Genomic DNA, 27,501 nt, shown 5'->3' with positions numbered 1-27,501 from the left:
ATAAGAATCACGGTGAATTAGTTCAACACTAAAACCATTGTTAATAGCATGTGAACAAACTATTAAACTAAAAAGGAAGAAGAAAATAAAAATAAACGATGAAATTCGTGACATTATTTTAGACATTTGAATGAACTTTTGTTATAATAAGTTATATTCTTTCACGCTTTTTATAAGAGGAGAATGCACATAGATGAGATAAAAAGATAAGAACATAGAAACCATAGAATTTAAAATAACGAATATTTTAATCACATGTTTATTATTATTATTATTATTATTATTTTGGTAAAAAATTATACATAATAATTATTATATCTATTTTAAAAATTTGATTGACTAGTGATTACTTATTTGATCGATATATCTCTCTATTCAATGAAAAAAATGGAAATATTTAATCATACGGATTTCCTATATATATATATATATATATATATATATATATATATATATATATATATATATATATATATATATATATATATATATATATATATATATATATATATATATATATATATACTTACTCCTTTTTATCACATTTATAAGAAAGTACATCTTTTCAGATTTTTTTAATAGTCAATGAATTCAATCTATAAAGAGGTCATATACATTTGTTATAAGAAAATACATGTATTTTATTTGATATTAATAGACAAAAAAGATTTGATTTGAATTTTTTGCTTATTGAATATGATTATTATATTTATATTCAATGCAAAATAAATTAGATGGAAATATTTCATTATAGACGTTTCATATTTTTCTTAGAGATTAATATATATACTGACTTTGTTACCATTATAATAAAAAAAAAATACAATTTATTGAAAAATCAAAGTATTTGGTCTATGTGAATCTCATCTACCTAATTTATTAAAAAAACCTAAAAACAATTTATTTGTTTATAATAATGACTAGAGAAAAAAAGTATATCTTTAAAAATAATTTCAATTCTCTTTATCTTGTTTAGGTAAAAATAAAATTTTTTATTTTTTAGTTTCATCACCTAAATAGTCCGGTTTGAGAGAGTCAGTTCTGACACAAAGTAATTTCAATCCGCTCTCAATCTCAATTGTATGCATCGAACTGTAATCCTCTCTATAATAATTAACCATTAAAAATATAATTTAATAAATACAATGATTTGTTTTAATGCTTTTGTAAAAAAAAATTACATTCCAATATATAAATGTTATTATTATTTAATTAAACAATGAAAAAATTGTTGTCTTAAAAAAATTACTGTTGATTGTTGATATGCATTCAACATCATTGATTGGTAATAACTTTTAAAAAGAATTAGAATTTTCTTTTACCATGAGTTTATTATTTTTTTGATAAAAAATCATTATATGATTTGATATATCTTTATTGAACAAAACTGATTCGATTTGAATATTTTGTTTACCAAATATGATTAATATATTTTTATTCAAAGCAAAAAAATGTAAATGGAAAAATTAAATCCTTAGAAATTCATATTATTCTTCAAAATTAATATTTATACACCATTCCTTACTAGTATTAAAAGATTATCTTTTATAATTGGTTAAATAATATATATATATATATGAATATATATATATATATATATATATATATATATATATATATATATATATATATATATATATATATATATATATATATATATATATATATATATATATATATATATATATATATATATATATATTCCATCAATATATATTTCTTAATAGTTCTACTAATTTATAACCTTTAATATTATTTTAGTTTAATAATTAGAAATGACTCGTAAGTGACTCATGATTCTTACCTAATTCTTATTTTAAATATTTTATTTTTATTTTTGGTTATAAATAATTTTTATTTTGTGGAATCATAAATTTTCTTTAAATAATATGAAACCTGATTCTAAATATTTCTTTAAAAAAATAAAACTTTTAATAAAATAACGTTTTCTTATTTTAAAACAAATTTCACTTAGTTAATTTCTTTAAATAATATCATATTCTATTATTTAAATTAAATTATAAAATTTTCAATTTTAAATAGAATACAAAATATTGCACAAAATGTGTATAAAAATATAAAATCATGAATAACACTACAAAAAAAAGGTCTCCTGCCACGGCCAAGAAACCGAGGCTATATGTAAAATAACCGTGGCGGCGTAACGCTGAGGCCACGGTTTGGCCACGAAAATCCAACAGTGGAATATGCGGGCGTGGCCTAAAGTATAGTCCATGGTATTTTGGTATATACCACGTTTTTTTTGACATCCGTGGCTTTTATAGACCACGGTTTAGGTAATTTGATTAAGGTCGCAGTTTATATTTGCCATGATTACATAACGGTGGCTAAATGTTAAAACCAAGGTTTCAATTTAACGTTTAGCATATAGTTTTGGTTCAAGGTATAGCCACGGTTTGGTTATGACCACAGATTTAAAACCGTGGTTATATTTTATGCATTCTAAACCATTAATCTTGCCACGGTTTATTTCTGTATCATTACATAAATATATATACCAATAAAAACCAATCATGAGAAGTGTCAAACTTTTCACAATTAGCTGATGGCAAATGTCAAGTAAAAGAAGGTTGACAAAGAAGTGAGGCAGATAATAGTTTTAATTAATAAATCTATCAAATACCATTAATGTTCCTATTAAATAGGTCCAATACACAACAACATAACCATATATATTATATTTTATAAATGTTACACTTTCTCAAACATCCAAGTCCCCCACCCCCAAATAAAGGAGAGAAATACTCCAGTATCATGTATGTAACATGATTTATACATCACCAGTTTTGCAATCTATGACGACAAAAATAACTTACCTCATCTATGCTATTTGCTGACTGAAGTCTAGTATACATCATGTGCCAATTGGGTTCAATAACCTAAAATACAAACCAGAGTCAAAAAACCAAGAACTAGCATAACTGCTCAGTTAAGGAACCAAATTTATGAAAAAGAAAGCGAGAAACCCAGATCCGATCCTATGCACTTTGAAAAGTCCCAACTACAATTATCCTTTTGCTATGCAAATTGGTCATAAAAATATGATTTGAGAACCGATTTGATCTGGTTTTGATGAAGTGAAAAGACAATACATGTGTAGTCAGAAAAGAAAAACTTGCCTCAAATGTAAGATAGTGCAAAAGGCTATTGATAAATTTAAGTGTAACACCCATATATAAATACATACATCAAGGCATATATGTATACATGAATCCAAGTATTTGGTACTGAAATACAATAAGTTCCTAGTCAACACATTATATACATTAATGCCCTAATACAAAAGTTCTACGCAATGGCATAATATATACAAGATGTTCAAAACAAAATACTAAGAACTAGATCAAAACAATGATCCTAAAAAGAACTCCACAACGGAAGCTTCGCCATGCCAAAAGAACAGAAGACATAAATGTTGCACCCCAAAATTTGCCCATCTATTTATTTCTAACTGGCTTAGGCTTCTCATCCATTTGCATCTGTCCATTAGGGCATGAACATAACTCATGCATCATTAACATCTAAAAGCATGTGATCGAAGGTTATAAAGCAAACTGAGTTTCACTTAGGTCTCGGTACAATGCATTTGGTGATCATGAATGTAACACCCCTTTTCTAACCCCAAATATATCATACAATCAAACAGAGTAAGCATGCATAAAGGAAAAGGGCGTCACATGTTATTTTCAACACAATGAAAACCTAAAACAAAACATCCAACATTCTTAATATGCAAAGATCATAATTGTAACACAATGTAAATCTCATACTTTCATACATATGCATAAACGCTTGCGGAAAAACAATTTAATTGCTATTAAAATTTCAATGAATATATCCCATACTATATTCATCTACCAAATTCGAATTAACATCAAATCCACAATTTTGGCTACATAGCCTTAAACAGCATATCCGAGATCTCAAACAAATACATCCGAAATATCCAACAAAACATAGAGAATAGCAATATCCAAACATAAGCATAAGTCTACATAAAATTCCCCCCAAGTGTTACATGATCAGAGCATATGACTCGCTACCTAATCCAATAACAAACTCAGGAGCTCCTCGGCTAAATCCTCGGACAAGCTACTACTCGTCGGAACCTGCACGTTATCAACGAAGGATAACATTCAAACAGAAGGGTGAGAATTCAACTTCTTATAGAAAACATAATAATGGGAAATGTAAACATAAACAAGCATACATTTTACTATTCATCACACTTCTCAATTAAGCAATTCACATATCATATACCAATCATCACTCCAAAATAAATCACATGTATACAAGACAATCACATAACACACAATGTGACTCGAAATGCAAAAAATGTGACTCAATGCATGTGGTACCCAATGTGAATCCAATGTTTCACCGCTTTCCGATTCAATGTTTAGAATCCAAGCCACGCTTCCGATCCGGACAAGATCAAAGCAAATACGCCTATCTCCAATTAAGGATCACGTCTTCTACGCCTATTTCCATTCAAGGATCAACGTCTCTTACCATGTGAACCCAAGTTTCACCGCTTCCACCATAAAGCCGACCATGCTATGAATGTATGTACAAATACCAACAATTTATGCAATTAATATTATCTCATCAATCTTAACTTACCGCATATCACCATAATCCAACTCTATGAATTATCCTTCCATTGTACACAACATTCATAACACAAATAACAAATTCAACAAGGCATACAACCATCATGTATCCAATCACACACATCTTGATTACATCTACACAAAGTATTCCAACAATGGATATACATCACATACTAACATAACGCACATAAGATAATTACACATCATTCCATATAATAAAGTCACAATTAATCACTCAAGTGCAATTAAATCCTATACTATCATATAGAATATCTCGGTAGCTTTCTAACGCTTCGAACGGCGCATAAAACGGAGCTACGGATCAAAAGTTATGGTCTTTCAAAGTTTGGAAAAGTTCTGTAAAACAGAGTTCGCGGCGCCAATAGGGATCGCGGCGCGAACTGAGCGAGTTCAAAAATCCCTGACTTTCTGCCAAGCAGTTCGCGGCGCGTACAAGGGGTCGCGGCGCGAACTGAGCAGATCCAGTTTTGCCCAAGTTTCTGCCAAGAGGTTCGCGGCGCGCACAAGGGATTGCGGCGCGAACTGGCGATTTCAGAAAACCCCAAAACCCAAAAACAGCATACGATGTCATACCCCAAAATTTGCCCCATCTACTTCACTTACAAAGATTCAAAGACTAGGGTTCCATTCAAGCAACATTCCTAGTCAAGAGCCTCCTAAGGCTAGGGTTTGAGATTCCTCTAAGAGGGATCAATGAGATAAGGCTCCTAATCAAGGGTGTATGGTTTATAGTGATCTAATTTAACCCCATGGCAAAAGTCAAGGCACCACTCCAAAGGTCACCTGCTCAAGCAATCTCAAGATCTACAATCAACTGATTCAAATCCAAAGTCAAGGCATGATCCAAACTTCTAACCATTGGTCACACAACAAGTATGGGGATGTATATCCATCATTTGATCAAAGGATTGATCATGATTCCATTAATAGAAACTCAGAGATGAACAAATACAAAAAGGTTCAAATTAGGGTTTCTTAAGAGAAAGTCAACCCAACTTTGACTGGGCATAACTTTCACATGGAACATCAAAAATTCCCCACTCAAAGCCTATTTTGAAGGAAATTGGATTCTCTACAAATTTGTCTCTCACAAGCTAGGGCTAGAAATGCTTCATTTGAGAGGTACAGTACAAAAGATTACAGGTCATTTTCAGGCATCCCTCAAAAGCAGTTTTTTGTCAAAGAGGATATGATCAAGATAAAAGCTCCAAATGAAAAATATGTTCCAAAGTGGCTTGTAGAGGACACTTTGAGGTTTCCAAAAAGTATTAGAACTCCCTCATAGCTTAAAAATTGAGTGAGATATTCTTGATCAAAGTTGGGCGATTTTGGAGGACCATATGTGAAAAAGGGAGGTTCAAATTGGATTTCTTGCAAATAGGCCCATGCTTTTATGACTTGAACTTGGTCCATAAGTTACCCAAAACATTTGCCACGAATTGTATCACTTTATTTGATTTTTTACACAATTTTATTTCATTTAAAATTAAGTTTTAATGATTTAAATGAATGAAAAATCAAGTATTTTGATAGAAAATATATTTTTGAGATTTCCAATCAACATTAATAGGAAAATATATTGTAATTTTCGTGCCCAATCAAATGGGAAGAGATTGATACAATATTTAGACTAAAATAGAAGGTTTTAATGAAAAAATAAAATCAATTTTCACAATATAGCAAGATTGGATTCAAGCAAGTTTGGGAGCAATTTACTTGACCTAATACGTCCTCTATAAGTAGAGGAAGGAGGCAGACTTGCAAGAACACAAAAATCTTCAAGAAAAGTGGAATTCGGTTTCAAAGATTGGGCGATTTTCAAAGGGATTCAAGCATTGCTATAGTTTCCTTGGATCATTCTGAAGCTGTTGGGATACTCACACGACACCAACAACCCCAGAATAACCTCCAATAAGCCAAGGTAAGTGACTCTGAAAAATTGGTTCGATTAGAGTAATTCATGCGTTCTCATGATGTTTTAATTGCATATTGCGGTTTGTATGATTGTTGTGAACATTCTTGATGCATTAATCTTTGTTTCTGGGCGTGTTCATGTGAATCGCCATTAGAGGGTGTCGCGAGCTTTAGGGTTTTTGAATTAGGGGTTTTCGGTAGGGATAAAATTAGGGTGAATTAGGAGCATATTTGAGATCGTGAGACTGAGACGGAGTGAATGAGATAATCGCGCCATGTTTATGTGCTTAATTAAGCTAATCGCTGTTTTCCATGTTTAGCGAAACCGTAGCAAAATTATAGAGTTTTTTACAGGTGTTTTAGGGAAGATGATGGCGTGTCAACGGCCGGTTGGTTGGTTTGAATTTTCGCGCCTGTTTTCATTAAAAGATTCTCGTTTCATGTATAATATTTGAGGGGCGTGGGTTAAACAACATGGCCACTTGGTTGGAGTGGTTAAGAAGCGTGTCATGGAGGGTGAGGTCACAGGTTCGAGCCTCCCCTCCAACATATTATTTTTCTGTGAATTTCTAATGGATCCGGTGCGCCTCAAGGCATAACTCCCACCATGCACCCTCAGAATCCATCCCTTGATTCTCATCCCAGTTCAGATCTAACGTCCCTGGTGCCTCACCCATACCATACACCATAACAGTAGCCACATTGGATCAAAACCTAATTAACTAATTAAATTTAATTGATATAATTGATTTTTATTAATTCTTTTTTCATATAATTAATTATGTATAATAATTATTTTTTTGTAAATCAAGAATATATATGATATTATTATTAAAAATTATAACTTGTTATTCGTGCCGATTAAATCGATTAATCGCTATGGTTAACAATATTTTTTAATTAAAATGTTATTTAATTAAACAAATTTGGTTTCTATTATTTGGTTAAATGGTTGCAACTACTTTATTAGTTGTGATGATTGACCGTCTTCTCTCCGATTTAATTTGTTATTCTTTTTAATCGAATCAATCGATTGCGAGGGGTAACAATGCATATAAAATCCTATAAAAATTATTTAAACATACCTTAATTCATTATTAGTGATGATCGAATCAATCGATTAAAATTGGTAATGGTGCAAATTATTAATCTTTTAACTATGGTAATCGAATCAATCGATTATTGCGGTTAATAGTACAAATTAAATCAGGGTTGTACGCCCACTCTTAAAACACTTCCCACACTTTTCAAAACTTTTCAGTATCAAATTACACATTATCATAGGCTATTTCAAAAGCCTTTGAGGCAAACTACCAACCCTATCAAATTTCTAATTCTAAGGGCGTACAACCCGTCCCCGAACTACGTAGACTCTGATCCTCCCTAAGGAGGTACGTAGGCACTTGGCAACAAGGCGAGTCCCCCTCCTCCAAATCTTAATCATGTCCATAATTAAGCTTTAACCCTACTAACTTTCTGCCACCTTTCTTTATTTTTTTGCCATAACCCTAATCTTTGCAATGTTAACCTTTAGGAAAGGGTTTTGGGTGCCTAACACCTTCCCTCGACCTGAATATAGTATCTTACCCTGATCTCTTAACTGCGCGAGGTTTCCTATTCGCCTTGGTAGAATAGGTGGCGACTCTAAATATTAAATTTTTAGGGCAGGTTGCTACAGCTGGCGACTCTGCTGGGGACCACTTAAATGATGAATACTATGCTCCTATAGGTTTTGGCAGGGTTTAGGTTTGGGCGCATTTTAGGGTTGGCAAACTTGCCATTTTTTAGGGTTTGGGGGAGGTTCATCTTTTTTTTAATAAATTTTAAATTATTTATTTATTTGTTTTTGTTTTTTATTTTTTTTGATTAAATGTTTATTTATCTGCCTTAAAATGTTTGATTATATATTATATGCATTGCTGGCATTATGTTGTGTTAAACCCTAAGTGTGGGAGTTAACTTTGAGATCAATAGGGGAGTATGAATCTCCTACGAGTCTCATTGATAACTCCACTCGGAGTGGGTTGAGTATTCGGAAATGTCCAAAACAAGGCTTGACTTTGTTGAGGGCTGGACTGGATACTTGGCTGATCTCTCCGAGAACCTACCCCAAAAATTTGAACCTCATGGATAAAATGAGTCGTTCCAAAATCTGAAGAGACAAAAAGTCTCGGAGGCTACGAACGACCCCATGAGACCTTCTAGAACCCCCCATAAAAAGGTTGGCTCCCTAGAGCCCCCTACGTCGAACCTATGAACCTGGGTTTTCTTGAAATATTATGTTATATTTTGTTTTTTTTGTCTTATATGTTTAGTTGTTTTATATTTTTTTTCTTGGTGTGTTGCTATGATTTTTTTTTTTGGTGTGTTTGCATGCATCATCTCTCATTTGCATCTTCATCATGTTTTATCCACAAAAAAAATAGTAAATAAAAAATATAATATAAATGTAAAAATATATTCTATTTGGTGAATGTGTAGGAAGGATGAGTATCAAGAAGCTGAAAATAATCAAGGAAAAATTACCATCAAGTGCTTTGGATAGGTTTGTAATCCGCTATGGGAATATTTTGGACTTGCTAAGGGTGAAAGTACAAGAGGAAGCTATTACCGCATTGGTTCAATTCTATGATCCGCCGCTTAGATGTTTCACTTTTCAGGATTTTCAGTTGGCTCCGACCTTGGAAGAGATGGATGCTGTGTTGGGTTTCTCAAAAATTAAAAAGGAATTCTATACTGGTATAGGTAAAGAAGTTGATTTTTCAGATTTGGCAAAGGTTTTGGGAATATCCGATGCGGAATTGAAGACTAATTACAAAACTGATGGAGATGTGCATGGGATCAAGAGATCTTACTTAGAAAATCAAGCTTTAATGTATGCTCAAAAGAAACAATGGGACATTTGTGGACATTTATTAGCTCTTCTGATTTTTGGAGTTGTCTTATTGCCAAAAAATATTGATTATATTGATCCCACCGCCATTCATGCTTTCACCTCTTTTAGGATTCATGGAAAAGATCCTACTCCGACTATCCTCGCTAATATTTATTATGCTATCCATGCGAAATATGAAAAGAAGAGGGGAATGCTATTTTGTTGTGTCCACATGCTATATTCTTGGTTGACTTCTCATCTCTATAAAGCTAGTGGTCTTATCAAAGAATTGACTAGAAATGATTGGGCTCAAAAGCTAAGGGATCTTAAAGCGGATTCTATCCTATGGTATGCAAAGAAATTAAATTCTGATAGGATTATTTACAAATGCGGAGATTTCGACAATGTGCCATTAATAGGGACTCTTGGTTGTATTAATTATAACCCCGTTTTAGCATTGCGTCAATTAGGACATTCTATGGATATTGAACCTTCCAAGCAACAAATAGAAGAATTGATCTTGCATGATAATGGGAAAGGTGAACCAAGAACATTGAAGAAAGTAATTCAAGCTTGGAGTCAGGTTCAAAGAAAATATTTTGGGCCAAAGAATGCAATTGCAAAAGCACCTTACACCGCATGGGTTCAAGAAAGAGTTGGGAAGATTTTGCTTCCTTTTGTTGTGGATCCCGCATACAAGCCTGATTCTCCTGATCTTGTTCCTCTATCCATCGAAGAGATAGAAGGGATCAAGGCTGCCCTAGAGGCGTCCCGAAAAGAAAAAGAGAAATTAGAACTTGATTTGCATCAACTTACCAACGAAAGGAGCCAACTACGCTTCGACCTTAAGGATAAGAACCAAGAACTTCAAGCAATGAAGGAAGAGAATGATAGACAAAGGAGTAAAAGGAAGCGTGCAACCGAAGGGTATTTAAGTGCTAATTTTAATTTAGAGGCTCATGATGAGAGATTGGCACAAGCGGATATAGAAATTGCAAGGTGGAGGAGGCGTTATGAAAAGGCTTCCCATGACAAAGCGGAATCCGAGAAAAATCTAGAAGCTGTAGTCTTTGAATTAATTGATAGAACTAAGGATCAAGAAGAGGAAATAAGGAACCTCAAATATGATCTTCAAGAAGCTCGCAATTCTGAACAACAAGAGCGCGCAAGGAGAATAGTCACGGAAGAAGCACTTTTATAGCGCACCGGTGAGTATAATAGAGCATATCAAGCCATGGTATCACTTCGGGAAGTGTTCATGAGAGAAAAAGAGATACACGAGGCAGCCTTGAACGAAAGAGACTATTGGAAAAGACTCTACACAATTGTTTCTACGGCAAGTGAGCATGTGAGCATGGTTCCTAAGATGCTTGAAGACTATGAGAAATGTCGCGATGATTATGATAAGCTAGTCTTCTTGTGTAATGATTTAATTCAAGATATTCCAAAGAGTTTGGCAAAAGCAGAATCATCTCCTATCATCCTTCCCGAAGTAGTCAAAGAGTTCATGGAGCTTTGTAGAGATATGGTGGACAAGTTCCAAGAAGACATCCAAAGGCGTTCTTAGCTTTATGTTATTTCCTTGTTGCTTTTCTCTCAAGTACTTTTAATTTAATTTATTTTGAGTATGTTTTAATTTCAGTTTCCCTTCCTTTTTTGTAAACCAACAATGAAGTGATACTTCTTTTCAATTAATAAAGTGTGTTTATTTTCGCATTTACTTATTGTTCCTATAATATTCACCAAATAAATATATGCAAAAAAAAAAGAGGAAAAAAGAAGAAAAAGAGTAAAAAAAAAGAGAATGTATATTTACTATAATAATGTGGATAAGACACGAACATAGCATAAGCATAACATTCATATCATGCATGTCATATTTAATTACAAAACATAAAAAAAAACTATCTTTATCTCCAGTCACACCATTGGAAAAGACAATCAAGCAACCATTCCTGTGTACCAAACCCGAGCTCAGAAGAAGAAAGCGATGGAACAACTAGAGCAGAACCAAGCCGCCCTTCGCGAAGAAGTAACCCAGCTGAAAGGTACTGTGGATGAGATTAAGGGAGGAATGGCTCAAATGTTGAGCTTCATGAAGGACATTAAGGATGAACAGGAAAGAGCTAGGGAAGCTCGGAATCGGTATGAGGAGACGCCAAACAATGGCAATCCACTGTTAGGATATGTTCGAGGCTTTGACCCTCATAAGTCAAACACCCATTCATCAAAGAGGGTTACCAAAACCCATGAAGAGGGAGAAGCCTCCCATGAAGGATTTATTCCCGCCACTCAGAAAGAGGGGGCGCCTCGCACTGTTCGCATCCCTGCTAACAATCCACCCAAGGATGAGGATTATGTAGATTTACAATATGGGGAAGTGGACGAACCAAATCAGGAGTCCCAACATAAGCAAACCCAAGCTGATTCTGAGGAAAGTGCTAGAAATAGTGGACAAATCAAGGCGCTGGAAGAAAGGTTGAAGGCAGTAGAAGGATATGATGTCTTTGATGTGGATACCTACGAAATGAGCTTGGTGCCGGATCTGACTATTCCTCATAAGTTCAAGATACCCAACTTTGAGAAATACAAGGGACTTACATGTCCTAGAAGTCATTTACGCATGTATGTCCGGAAGATGGCTGCTTACGCCAATGATCAAAAGCTAATGATGCATTTCTTCCAAGACAGCCTGAGTGGGGCATCTGTTGAATGGTACATGCAGTTGGAAAAGACACATATCCGAAACTGGAACGAACTTGCTAATACATTCCTAAAGCAGTACAAGTACAATCTGGACATGGCACCCAATCGGATGCAACTGCAGAACTTGTCCCAGAAAAAGGAAAAGTCATTCAAGGAATACGCCCAAAGATGGCGAGAACTGGCGTCTCGAGTCCAACCTCCACTATTGGAAAAAGAGCTGGTTGACATGTTTATGAGAACTCTACAAGGACCATATTACGATAAAATGATTGGAAGCGTATCCTCGGGATTTTCAGATCTAGTGGTTATCGGAGAAAGAATTGAGGACGGAATCAAGGATGGGAAGATACAAGGAGCTTCATCTAACTCTTATCACTCTAAGAGGCCCACCTCAACCTTCGCTAAAAAGAAGGAAGGGGAGACCAATGCAGTAGTGCACCAAGAGTTTAGACCTCCCATGACATACCCACCTCAACAAAGATTCCAAGGCCCTCCGAGGAAGTTCGACCCTTTGCCCACTTCTAAAAGTGAGATACTAAAGTATCTATTAAGTGAGCAGTTAGTGGAACTCAGGCCTATGCCACCTCCGATTCCCGGAAAGACTATGCCCAATTTCAAAGCTAATGAGAGGTGTGAATTTCACGCCAATTCTCCGGGGCATACATTGGAAAAATGTTGGGCCTTTAGGCACAAGGTTCAGGACCTGATAGAGTCAGGGGCAATCGCTTTTGACAAACCTAATGTGAAGACAAACCCTATGCCTCGCCATGATGGCACAGTCAATGCAATAGAAGTAGTCACCGAGCAAGAGTTTGTTCAACAACGGAGCTCCCCCATAGATGCCCTTAAGAGGTATCTATATGCAAAGGGGTTCATCCTCGAACATAACGAAGCCTTTAAGATAACCCTGCAAAGACTTGTGAATCAAGGGGTAGTTCAATTTAAGGAATATCCTGAGGAAGAATATGTGGCCATGCTAGACAGGAATGAACCATTGATGATACCTAGGCAAGGGGCAAGGAAGACATTGATCATCCCTTGCGCCAAAGCACCGTTGCTGATACCCACACAAGCACACACCAGAATCATCCCGGTCAGAGACCCATACCCTATGGACAAAATGAAAGCAGTCCCTTGGGAATATGAGTCCAATGCTAATACCGACGTGACAAACATCGTTGGGCCTGGGGGCATGACCCGTAGCGGTCGCATATTCAATACTGCAAAACCAAATGAGAACCTGGCACAAGCAAGTGATCAAACTACTGTGGTCCCTACTGAAAAAAGCACATCCAAAGACAAAGAAACCACTAACAAAGATGCTCAAGAGTTCTTGGCGTTGATTAAGAAAAGTGATTATAAGGTAGTGGACCAGTTGCACCAAACTCCATCCAGGATATCACTCCTCTCGCTGTTAATACATTCAGAAAAACATCGAGACACCCTGATGAAAATCTTGAGCGCTGCCCACGTAACTAAGGACATCACTGAAAACCAATTCGATGGAATGGTGGCTAATCTCACTGCTGGGGCAAGCCTAAGCTTTAGTGATTATGAGCTACCCCCACAAGGGAAAGAGCATAACAAAGCCTTGCATATCTCTATACAATGCGGGAAAGCCCATCTATCTAGGGTTCTGATCGACACAGGTTCGTCATTAAATGTGATGCCAAAGGCCACCTTAGACAAGATAGATTTGGAAGGACTGGTAATAAGACCAAGCCGTTTGGTGGTCAAAGCCTTCGATGGGTCGCAAAGCCCGGTGTTTGGAGAAGTGGACCTCCCTGTGGTAATAGGCCCCCGCACGTTTTGCATCAATTTCCAAGTGATGGAGATTGAACCTGCCTATACATGTTTATTGGGACGTCCTTGGATCCATGCCGTTGGGGCAGTTACCTCTACTCTGCATCAAAAGGTAAAATTTGTGGATGGAAACTCTATAGTAGCCGTCAATGGGGAGGAGGACATATTTGTCAGCAATCTGGACTCATACCGATACATTGAGGCTGGAGAAAAAGCATTAGAGACTTCATTCCAAGCGCTAGAGATTGCCACTGCTGTCACGCTACCAATTGAGAGAATGCGAAGGGCGGTGACATCCTGGAGAGACCTGCAAGACACAAAGATGGAAGGCTGGGGCAAAGTTCCAGAAGTGCAAGAGAAAAGAGATCGTCTGGGGTTAGGATACCAACCAACAAAGAAGGCTGCACAGGAAGAGCAACGATTCCCTCCGATCGCACAAACTTTTGTACAGGTAGATATGAGCATGTATCCATGATATCTAGCATGGAGGGAACGTCCAATTTCATCCGGATGATTAGGCCAGGAGAACAACTTCAAAATTGGACAAGCCTGGAGATACCGGAGATAGTTTACGTTTCAATGTAATTTGTTTTTGTCGTGTGTTTTATTTCCCTTTCAATAAAAAACAATGTCGCTCATGCCTCGTCCAAAGCATAGAGTTGGTTTGTAAGGGCCTCATTTACTTTCAAAGTTAAGTTTATTAATAAAATTTTCGTTTGCATTTGGTATTAAAAACTCTGTCTCGCTCTTGCATTCACTTTCTCGAAATGACAAATAACATTCTTGCATAAAACAAAAGCACAAACATAATTGCATACTAAAAACAAAAACATGAACTTGTGCAGATCACCTTCTAACATCACCGATAATAATACTGCTGAAACTCAATATAAATTTGAGGCTCTCGCTAATCAGTCTGAGGAAGGGGATGAGGAAGACAATGAACTTCCAGAAGAATTGTCAAGGCTAATGGAAAGAGAATCCAAAAGCATGCTCCCTCCTCAAGAAGCAATCGAAATCATAAACTTGGGCACTGACAAAGAACCCAAGGAAATCAAGATCGGGGCAACACTAAACGAGGGCATAAAAGCAACACTGGTCAAACTCCTCCATGACTATGTGGAAATATTCGCTTGGTCATACCGTGACATGCCTGGGTTGGATACAGACATCGTTGTGCATAGGCTACCACTCAAAGAGGGTTGTGCACCAGTCAGACAAAAACGCAGAAGAGTTCGACCTGACATGGATAATAAAATCCGAGAAGAGGTACTCAAGCAGTTTGACGCAGGTTTCCTCGCCGTAGTTGAATATCCACCATGGATCGCCAATATAGTGCCAGTACCTAAGAAGGATGGAAAGGTGCGCATGTGTGTTGATTATAGAGATTTAAATAAGGCAAGTCCAAAGGACGACTTTCCACTGCCACACATAGACATACTAGTGGACAACACCGCGCAAGCTTCAGTGTTTTCATTCATGGACGGATTCTCAGGATATAATCAGATTAAAATGGCTCCCGAAGACATGGAAAAAACCACCTTCATGACCTCCTGGGGTACCTTCTGTTACAAGGTGATGCCTTTTGGATTGCGAAACGCTGGGGCAACGTATCAGCGAGCTATGGTCACACTATTCCATGATGTGATACACAAGGAAGTTGAGGTATATGTAGATGACATGATCGCTAAGTCCTATACTGAAGAGGAGCATCTCGCACACTTGAAAAAGTTGTTTGAACGCTTGAAGAAGTTCAAACTAAGGTTGAACCCGAACAAGTGTACATTTGGCGTGAGATCGGGAAAATTGCTGGGGTTCATAGTGAGCCAACGAGGCATAGAGGTAGATCCTGACAAAGTAAAAGCCATACAAGAAATGCCCGTCCCGAGGACAGAAAAAGAGGTTCGTGGTTTCTTAGGGCGCTTGAACTATATCTCAAGGTTCATCTCACACTTAACTGCTACGTGCGAGCCCATATTCAAGTTACTAAGAAAAGATCAACCAATCAAGTGGAATGACGATTGTCAAGTAGCTTTCGAAACCATAAAACGTTACTTACAAGAACCACCAATACTCGTACCCCCGGTGTCGGGAAGGCAATTGATCATGTACCTCACTGTCCTCGATGGGTCCATGGGATGCGTACTGGGGCAGCAGGACGAAACAGGGAGGAAAGAACACGCTATTTACTATCTTAGCAAGAAATTCACCGATTGCGAATCCCGATATTCACCGTTGGAAAAGACATGTTGCGCCCTAGCATGGGCCTCTAAACGTCTAAGGCAATACATGCTGAACCATTCCACATGGTTAATATCGAGGATGGATCCTTTGAAATATGTGTTCGAAAAACAGGCCCTCACAGGAAGAATAGCTAGATGGCAATTGCTGCTGCCAGAATATGATATTCAATACGTCACTCAAAAAGCAATAAAAGGGAGTGTACTGGCAGAACATCTAGCTCATCATCCCATTGAAGAGTATCAGTCTATGAAATTCGACTTCCCTGATGAGGACATTATGTTGGTAAGAGACTATGAAATACCTGGGCCCGATGAAGGACCCGAGCCAGGATTGGTATGGACCCTCACGTTCGATGGGGCCTCAAATGCATTAGGACATAGCATACGGGCAGTTTTGACATCTCCTGACAATCGTCACATACCCTTCACTGCAAGATTATGTTTCGACTGTACCAACAATATTGCAGAATATGAAGCATGCATATTGGGTCTAGAAGCTGCGATCGATCTAAGGATTAAATTACTCGAGGTATATGGGGATTCAGCGTTGGTAATCCATCAAGTCAATAAAGAATGGGATACGCGAGATGCAAAACTAGTCCCATACCGAGACCTCATACTGGAACTAATGGCTGAGTTTGAGACCATCACTTTTAATCATATCCCGAGGGAGGAAAATCAAATGGCTGACGCATTGGCAACACTCTCCTCTATGTTTAAAGTAACATGGCCAAATCACGAACCTCGGATAACGGTTAGACACTTTGATGAACCAGCCTATTGCCTTACGATCGAGAAACAAGCTGATGACAAGCCCTGGTACTATGATATTAGGGAATACCTGGAGAAACAAGAATACCCAGAAAATGCCTCCACAATTGATAAAAAGACGCTAAGAAGGTTGGCATCTAAGTTCTTCCTAAACGGCGATGTCCTATACAAGCGAAACTACGATTCAGTATTACTAAGGTGTGTGGATAAAAAAGAGGCCAAAGAGATCATCAAGGAGGTCCATGAAGGAACCTTTGGGACTCATGCAAATGGACATTCAATGGCAAGAAAAATACTAAGAGCCGGTTACTACTGGTTAACGATGGAGGCCGATTGCTTCCAACACGCAAGGACATGTCACAAATGCCAAATATATGCTGACAAGGTGCATGTGCCACCAAATCCCCTGAATGTACTAAGCTCGCCATGGCCATTCGCGATGTGGGGGATTCATATGATAGGAATGATCGAGCCCAAAGCATCTAACGGACACCGATTCATATTGGTTGCTATCGACTATTTTACCAAGTGGGTCGAAGCTGCTTCATACACTAATGTAACGAGACAGGTGGTTACTCGGTTCATCAAAGATAACCTCATCTGCCGGTATGGGATCCCAAGTCGAATCATTACTGACAATGGGTCGAACCTGAACAATAACTTGATGAGGGAGCTGTGCGAAGAATTCAAAATTGAACACCATAACTCCTCACCATATAGGCCTAAGATGAATGGCGCTGTCGAGGCCGCAAACAAAAATATCAAGAAGATAATACAGAAAATGGTGAAGACGTACAAGGACTGGCATGAAATGCTTCCCTTCGCCCTGCACGGTTACAGAACTTCAGTACGCACATCCACAGGGGCAACCCCTTTCTCCCTGGTCTATGGTATGGAAGCAATCCTCCCTATCGAAGTGGAGATCCCATCATTAAGAGTCCTAGCCGACACAAAGTTAGAAGAATCGGAATGGGTAAAAACCCGTTTTGATCAGCTTAATCTCATTGAAGAAAAGCGACTGATGGCTTTGTGCCATGGGCAGCTCTATCAGAGGAGAATGAAAAAGGCGTTCGACAAAAAGGTCCGCCCTCGAACTTATAAAGAAGGAGACCTCGTTCTCAAGAAAATCTTACTGCCCCGACTTGATGCCCGAGGAAAATGGACACCCAACTACGAAGGGCCATAGGTCATAAAAACAGTGTTCTCAGGAGGAGCACTCGTCCTCACTACCATGGATGGAGACGAGCTACCGCATCCAATCAACTCAGATGCAGTCAAGAAGTACTATGCCTAGCAAAGGCAGATCCCGGGCCATGAATCCAAGACAATGCGTAAAGGATAAGAAGTCGTGCAATCATCAACTTCCATAGTCGAAGGATTATCGGGGCCCTCGATAGCAAAAGAGCAACAACAGTATTAATGTCATTTCTATTTGTCATTTTTCTTTCTTTCATACCTTTTGTACATTCGCCAATTCAAGGCAACAATCAATAAAAGTTTTTCCTTTCCTACTTATCGATTCATCATTTCAATACCAAGTGCAATGAATAATTTATTTTAAAAAAAAACTTTAAACTTTGAACTTAAAATAAGAAACTTACAAATCATCAGACTAAAAAAAAGGGGAGGGGACTGAAACCTCGACATCTCCGGTAGTCAATATACGCCTGGTCCGGAAAACACTGCAACATCCCAGTAGACTAACTTCAGACAATCTGAGTTAAGACCCGCAAAGCTGCTCGGAAAGCTAAACAAATTCAATGGGTGACAAAAGATAATGCATCAAAGTCATCATACATACCCATATTCATATACACTCACATATGTACCATCTGCATAAGCATGCATGCATTTACAACAAATCATAAGCATATACATTCGCAGAGCATCATTTTACAAATGAAGCTTGGTTTCTCTTGAATCCTATTTCAAACTCTATTTTCAATTTCGATTTCAAACCAAATCGTAGCCCTCGCGTTACGTCTTATCATGGCAGTGATAACGGCAATTTCAAACCAAATCGTGACCCTCGCGTTACGTCTTATCACGGCAGTGATAACGGCAATTTCAAACCAAATCGTAACCCTCGCGTTACGTCTTATCACGGCAGTGATAACGGCAATTTCAAACCAAATCGTGACCCTCGCGTTACGTCTTATCACGACAGTGATAACGGCAATTTCAAACCAAATCGTAACCCTCGCGTTACGTCTTATCACGGCAGTGATAACGGCAATTTCAAACCAAATCGTAACCCTCGCGTTACGTCTTATCACGGCAGTGATAACGGCAATTTCAAACCAAATCGTAACCCTCGCGTTACGTCTTATCACGGCAGTGATAACGGCAATTTCAAACCAAATTGTAACCCTCGCGTTACGTCTTATCACGGTAGTGATAACGACAATTTCAAACCAAATCGTAACCCTCGCGTTACGTCTTATCATGTTAGTCCCTTGGCAGTGATAATGGCACCTTCAACTTCAATCCAAATCGTAACCCTCGCGTTACGTCTTATCACAACAGTGATATGGCACCACGTTCTCTGGCAACAGCCAGAACTCATTTCATTTTCAAACTCCAATTCCAATCCCAAACATGCCATACCACGGTAATCCCGTGGCCAGCAACGCATCTACTCCACATTCCGCAATATCAGCAAATTTTAGGGCATTCTCAGTGTTCAATAATCTTCCACCTTCAGGTCGCGACAGGCAAGCAAGCCTGTCCGCCTCTTCAGGTTCAAGAATATTGAACAGGGGCAGCTGTCATACCCCAAAATTTGCCCCATCTACTTCACTTACAAAGATTCAAAGACTAGGGTTCCATTCAAGCAACATTCCTAGTCAAGAGCCTCCTAAGGCTAGGGTTTGAGATTCCTCTAAGAGGGATCAATGAGATAAGGCTCCTAATCAAGGGTGTATGGTTTATAGTGATCTAATTTAACCCCATGGCAAAAGTCAAGGCACCACTCCAAAGGTCACCTGCTCTTGCAATCTCAAGATCTACAATCAACTGATTCAAATCCAAAGTCAAGGCATGATCCAAACTTCTAACCATTGGTCACACAACAAGTATGGGGATGTATATCCATCATTTGATCAAAGGATTGATCATGATTCCATTAATAGAAACTCAGAGGTGAACAAATACAAAAAGGTTCAAATCAGGGTTTCTTAGGAGAAAGTCAACCCAACTTTGACTGGGCATAACTTTCACATGGAACATCGAAAATTCCCCACTCAAAGCCTATTTTGAAGGAAATTGGATTCTCTACAACTTTGTCTCTCACAAGCTAGGGCTAGAAATGCTTCATTTGAGAGGTACAGTACAAAAGATTACAGGTCATTTTCAGGCATCCCTCAAAAGCAGTTTTTTGTCAAAGAGGATATGATCAAGATAAAAGCTCCAAATGAAAAATATGTTCCAAAGTGGCTTGTAGAGGACACTTTGAGGTTTCCAAAAAGTATTAGACCTCCCTCATAGCTTAAAAACTGAGTGAGATATGCTTGATCAAAGTTGGGCGATTTTGGAGGACCAAATGTGAAAAAGGGAGGTTCAAATTGGATTTCTTGCAAATAGGCCCATGCTTTTATGACTTGAACTTGGTCCATAAGTTTCCCAAAACATTTGCCACGAATTGTATCACTTTATTTGATTTTTTACACAATTTTATTTCATTTAAAATTAAGTTTTAATGATTTAAATGAATGAAAAATCAAGTATTTTGATAGAAAATATATTTTTGAGATTTCAAATCAATATTAATAGGAAAATATATTGTAATTTTCGTGCGCAATCAAATAGGAAGAGATTGATACAATATTTGGACTAAAATAGAAGGTTTTAATGAAAAAATAAAATCAAATTTCACAATATAGCAAGATTGGATTCAAGCAAGTTTGGGAGCAATTTACTTGACCTAATACGTCCTCTATAAGTAGAGGAAGGATGCCATATGATTAGGGGACGCAAAATTGAGAGAGAGGCAGACTTGCAAGAACACAAAAATCTTCAAGAAAAGTGGAATTCGGTTTCAAAGATTGGGCGATTTTCAAAGGGATTCAAGCATTGCTATAGTTTCCTTGGATCATTCTGAAGCTGTTGGGATACTCACACGACACCAACAACCCCAAAATAACCTCCTATAAGCCAAGGTAAGTGACTCTGAAAAATTGGTTCGATTAGAGTAATTCATGCGTTCTCATGATGTTTTAATTGCATATTGCGGTTTGTATGATTGTTGTGAACATTCTTGATGCATTAATCTTTGTTTCTGGGCGTGTTCATGTGAATCGCCATTAGAGGGTGTCGCGAGCTTTAGGGGTTTTGAATTAGGGGTTTTCGGTAGGGATAAAAGTAGGGTGAATTAGGAGCATATTTGAGATCGTGAGACTGAGACGGAGTGAATGAGATAATCGCGCCATGTTTATGTGCTTAATTAAGCTAATCGCTGTTTTCCATGTTTAATAGCTACGAGAAATTGTATAGCGAAACCGTAGCAAAATTATAGAGTTTTTTACAGGTGTTTTGGGGAAGATGATGGCGTTTCAACGCCCGGTTGGTTGGTTTGAATTTTCGCGCCTGTTTTCATTAAAAGATTCTCGTTTCATATATAATATTTGAGGGGCGTGGGTTAAACAACATGGCCACTTGGTTGGAGTGGTTAAGAAGCGTGTCATGAAGGGTGAGGTCACAGGTTCGAGCCTCCCCTCCAACATATTATTTTTCTGTGAACTTCTAATGGATCTGGTGCGCCTCAAGGCATAACTCCCACCATGCACCCTCAGAATCCATCCCTTGATTCTCATCCCAGTTCAGATCTAACGTCCCTGGTGCCTCACCCATACCATACACCATAACAGTAGCCACATTGGATCAAAACCTAATTAACTAATTAAATTTAATTGATATAATTGATTTTTATTAATTCCTTTTTCATATAATTAATTATGTATAATAATTATTTTTTTGTAAATCAAGAATATATATGATATTATTATTAAAAATTAAAACTTGTTATTCGTGCCGATTAAATCGATTAATCGCTATGGTTAACAATATTTTTTAATTAAAATGTTATTTAATTAAACAAATTTGGTTTCTATTATTTGGTTAAATGGTTGCAACTACTTTATTAGTTGTGATGATTGACCGTCTTCTCTCCGATTTAATTTGTTATTCTTTTTAATCGAATCAATCGATTGCGAGGGGTAACAATGCATATAAAATCCTATAAAAATTATTTAAACATACCTTAATTCATTATTAGTGATGATCGAATCAATCGATTAAAATTGGTAATGGTGCAAATTATTAATCTTTTAACTATGGTAATCGAATCAATCGATTATTGCGGTTAATAGTACAAATTAAATCAGGGTTGTACGCCCACTCTTAAAACACTTCCCACACTTTTCAAAACTTTTCAGTATCAAATTACACATTATCATAGGCTATTTCAAAAGCCTTTGAGGAAAACTACCAACCCTATCAAATTTCTAATTCTAAGGGCGTACAACCCGTCCCCGAACTACGTAGACTCTGATCCTCCCTAAGGAGGTACGTAGGCACTTGGCAACAAGGCGAGTCCCCCTCCTCCAAATCTTAATCATGTCCATAATTAAGCTTTAAACCTACTAACTTTCTGCCACCTTTCTTTATTTTTTTGCCATAACCCTAATCTTTGCAATGTTAACCTTTAGGAAAGGGTTTTGGGTGCCTAACACCTTCCCTCGACCTGAATATAGTATCTTACCCTGATCTCTTAACTGCGCGAGGTTTCCTATTCGCCTTGGTAGAATAGGTGGCGACTCTAAATATTAAATTTTTAGGGCAGGTTGCTACATACGAAACTCATTCAAAACCTCTAAACTTAACCCAAATCAAATTGGAAACTTCACACATCACGAACAACTACAGATTACATGATTTAAACACAAACACAACACATTTTATGGGTCTTATAACATCATACCATCATCAAACATCAACTAAGCACATTTCAAATCCTCAATTCATGTATTTGTTCATAAAACCTAACTTTTCTATGTTTCCATGAGATTGCAAAGATGAAGAGAAAATCACAATCAAACACATTACCCAATCATATAGCCTATAAGAACTTGTATTCAAACCCTTACCTCTTGAATTTCTCCTTCTAACTTCAAGAAATCTACAATCCTCTTCTCTTCTCTCTTCTACTCTCTTGCCTCTTTTCTCTCCTCTACTTTTCTTTCTATCTTTCTATCTAATTTAGGTTAACTCATAAAATTACCTTCTAACTCTCATTATCTCATTTGGGCTTAACCCACCTAATACTCTTTCTCACTCAACTAGGCCCATTTGGCTAATTCCAAATAAAATTCTACCATTTATTTAATTAGGTAAATAACATATTACCACAAAATCAAATAATTATTATTCAAACAATAATTAAATAAACACACAAACAATACCAATTATCAAATAATCCTAATTAATTAAAATATAATAAAAATAGGATGTTACAACTCTCCCCCACTTAAAAGATTTTCGGCCTCGAAAATTACCTCAAACAAACAACTCCGGATACGATTCCTTCATCTTCTCCTCGAGTTCCCAAGTGATATTACCATTGGCGACTCCACCCCATACCACTTTCACCAAAGCAATCTCTTTACCCCGAAGCTTCTTCACCTCTCGATCTTCAATTCGCATAGGTGATGTATCAACCGTCAAATTATCTCTCACTTGAACATCATCTAATTGAACAACATGCGATGGATCCGGAATGTACCTCCTCAATTGAGACACATGGAACACATCGTGAAGATTAGAAAGAGACGGTGGCAATGCAATCCGATATGCCACTTCACCTACTCTCTCCGAAATCTGATAAGGACCAATGAAACGCGGCGTCAACTTACGCGACTTCAATGCTCTACCAACACCCGTTATTGGCGTAACTCGAAGAAATACATGATCATCTTTCTCAAACTCAAGAGCCTTCCTCCTCTTATCATGGTAACTCTTCTGACGACTTTGAGAAGTCTTCATCTTCTCTTGAATCATCTTAATCTTATCCGTAGTCTCTTGAATTAACTCGGGTCCAACCACAACACTCTCTCCCGATTCATACCAACACAAAGGAGTTCTACACCTTCTGCCATAAAGAGCCTCAAAAGGTGCCATTCCAATACTCGAATGGAAACTGTTGTTATACGTAAACTCAACCAAAGGTAAGAAACTATCCCAATTTCCTCCTTGTTCCAAAACACAAGACCTCAAAAGATCTTCAAGCGACTGAATAGTTCTCTCTGATTGACCATCAGTTTGCGGATGATACGCCGAACTCAAACGCAACTTCGTACCCAAAGCACTTTGCAAACCCTCCCAAAATCTAGAAGTGAACCTTGGATCTCTATCCGAAACGATACTTGAAGGAATATCATGTAAGCACACAATCTTCTCAATGTATAACTTAGCAAGTCTCTCCATCGAATAGTCCATCCTCATCGGAATAAAATGAGCACATTTCGTCAATCTATCCACAACGACCCAAATTGCCTCGCAATTACTCGATGTCCTTGGCAAACCCGAAACAAAATCCATAGAGATACTATCTCATTTCCACTCGGGAATAGATAACGGTCGCATCAACCCAGACGGCTTTTGATGTTCAATCTTCGACTTTTGACAAGTCAAACACAAATAAACATACTCCGCTATATCCTTCTTCATACCTTGCCACCAAAACATTTTCCTCAAGTCTTGATACATTTTAGTAGCACCGGGATGAATACTCAAACCACTTCTTTGCCCTTCCTCAAGAATTCTCTTTCTCAAATCCATAATATCCGGAATACAAACTCGATCACGACATCTCACAATGCCATTCTCGTCAACCCGAAAATCACCACCTTTACATTGGTTAATCAATGTAATAATGTCAACCAATCTTAAATCTGATTTCTGATCTTCTCTAATCTCATCAAGAACACCACTCGTAAGCTTTAACATACCAAGCTTAACACACGTAGTCGTCGCTTCACAAACCAAACTCAAATCCCTAAATTGCTCCAACAATTCCAATTCTCGAATCATCAACATAGACATATGTAATGATTTCCTACTCAATGCATCGGCTACAACATTCGCTTTTCCAGGATGGTAGTTCAAACTAAAATCGTAATCCTTCAGGAATTCCAACCATCTTCGTTGCCTCATATTCAACTCTTTCTGATCAAACAAATACTTTAAACTCTTGTGATCACTGAAAACGTCAAACCTTGAACCAAACAAATAATGCCTCCAAAGTTTCAACACAAACACAACGGCGGCCAACTCTAAATCATGTGTCGGATAATTCCTCTCATGAACTTTAAGTTGCCTTGAAGCATAAGCTACCACTTGCCCTTTTTGCATCAGAACGCCTCCCAAACCCAACAATGAAGCATCACAATACACCACAAACGGTTCAAACGGATCTGGCAAAATCAAAATAGGAGCAGAAGTCAACCTTCTCTTAAGCTCTTGAAAATTCGATTCACATTGCGAAGTCCAGATGAAAGCTTGTCCTTTCCTAGTCAACAACGTCAACGGCAAAGATAACTTAGAAAATCCTTCAATGAACTTCCTATAATAACCAGCCAAACCAAGAAAACTTCTAATCTCAGAAACAGACTTAGGAGCTTCCCATTGAGATATAGCCTCAATCTTCGACGGGTCAACAGAAATACCTCCACTAGAGATCACATGGCCAAGAAAACTCACTTCCTTTAACCAAAATTTGCACTTAGAAAGCTTAGCAAACAACTTCTTCTCTTTCAACATTGATAACACAATTCTCAAATGCTCAGCATGATCATCTTCACTCTTGGAATAGATTAAAATATCATCAATGAACACAACCACAAACTTATCCAGATAATCATGAAAAATCCTATTCATATACTCCATGAATACACCAGGTGCATTAGTCACACTAAACGGCATAACAGAATACTCATTATGACCATACCTTGTCCTAAAAGCAGTCTTCTGAATATCCTCCGCCTTCACACGAATCTGATGATACCAAGACCTCAAATCAATCTTGCTAAACACACAAGATCCAACCAACTGATCCATCAAATCATCAATCCTTGGAAGTGGATACTTGTTCTTAATCGTCACTTTGTTCAATTGCCTATAATCAACACAAAGTCTCATAGAACCTTCCTTCTTCTTAACCAACAAAACAGGTGCACCCCACGGCGATACACTAGGACGAATAAACTTCTTCTCCAACAAATACTCAAGTTGACTCTTCAACTCTTTCAACTCAGAAGCAGACATCCTATAAGGAGCCATCGATACAGGACTAGTTCCAGGAACTAAATCAATCGAAAACTCAACTTCACGTTCCGGCGGTAAATCACTTACATCTTCAGGAAATACCTCCGCAAAATCACAAACTATTGGCAATTCCTCAATGGTCCTTCTATCATGCACACCTAAGGTTGCCAATAACATAAACAACTCAGCCCCATCTTGAACAGATTCACCAACTTGCTTCGTAGACAAAAACAAATCTTCCTTAACACTAATCTCAGGAAAGATAACCGTCTTGTCAAAACAGTTGATATACACACGATTAAATTCCAACCAGTTCATACCCAAAATCACATCAAGTTGCTCTAACGGAAGACAGACCAAATCAATCCCAAAATCTCTACCAAAAATACTCAAAGGACAATTCAAACACACAAAAGAAGTAGAAACAGAACCCATAGCAGGTGTATCAATAACCATACTTCTACGCATATCAGATAACACAAGATTCAATCTCTTAGCACAATCCAAAGAAATGGAAGAATGTGTCGCACCGGTATCAATAATAGCAATCAAAGGTGTACCATTAATGAAGCACGTACCTTGGATTAGCCTATCATCGGTAGAAGCCTCCGCTCCAGACAATGCAAACACTTTCCCTTTCGCTTGTTCCTTCTTTGGCTTATCACATTTGGTGCTAATGTGACCTTGTTCACCATAATTGTAACAAGTCACACTCGAACCAACTCCACACTTGTTTGCCTTGTGACCAATCTTGCCACACTTGAAGCATGTCACGGAATCCTTACCACAATCAACAGCACGATGACCTTCACCACCACATTTGAAGCACTTAAGTGGAGTAGAAGTTCCTCCCCCACTTGACTTCTTGCCAAAACCAAATTGTTTCTTCTTATCATCATACGGTTTCCCATGAAATTGACCTTTCTTCTCATTCATAGCCTTGTAGTGAGAAGCGCTCTCCCTACTATCCTCATCATAGATACGACTCTTGTTAACCAACTCCATAAAACGAGTAATTTGTTGGTAACCAATCGCCTTCTTAATATCATGCCTCAAACCATTCACAAACTTCAAACACTTAGATCTCTCTGCATTCATAGTATTGTAGTGAGGACAATACTTGATAAGCTCTTGAAATCTAGCAGCATATACAGCAACAGTACCATTTCCTTGCTTCAACTCAAGGAATTCCACTTCTTTCTTTCCACGGCAATCT

At 37.5% G+C, this 27,501-nt stretch overlaps 1 protein-coding gene across 1 annotated transcript; it reads left to right on the top strand.

Annotated features, from left to right (window-relative positions):
• Nucleotides 1-11,518: 11,518 nt before the first annotated feature.
• Nucleotides 11,519-14,428, top strand: LOC131596864 (uncharacterized). Its single transcript, XM_058869601.1, has 2 exons — nucleotides 11,519-11,947; nucleotides 12,899-14,428. The coding sequence occupies exons 1-2, from the start codon at nucleotides 11,519-11,521 to the stop codon at nucleotides 14,426-14,428; spliced, it is 1,959 nt and encodes a 652-aa protein (XP_058725584.1).
• The last annotated feature ends 13,073 nt before the right edge of the window (nucleotides 14,429-27,501 follow it).

The sequence above is a fragment of the Vicia villosa genome, linkage group LG1, assembly GCF_029867415.1.
Source record: "Vicia villosa cultivar HV-30 ecotype Madison, WI linkage group LG1, Vvil1.0, whole genome shotgun sequence".
Taxonomy (NCBI): Eukaryota; Viridiplantae; Streptophyta; class Magnoliopsida; order Fabales; family Fabaceae; genus Vicia; species Vicia villosa.
The sequence above is the reverse complement of the archived record's forward strand: the minus strand, read 5'-3'. Positions and strand labels throughout refer to the sequence as shown.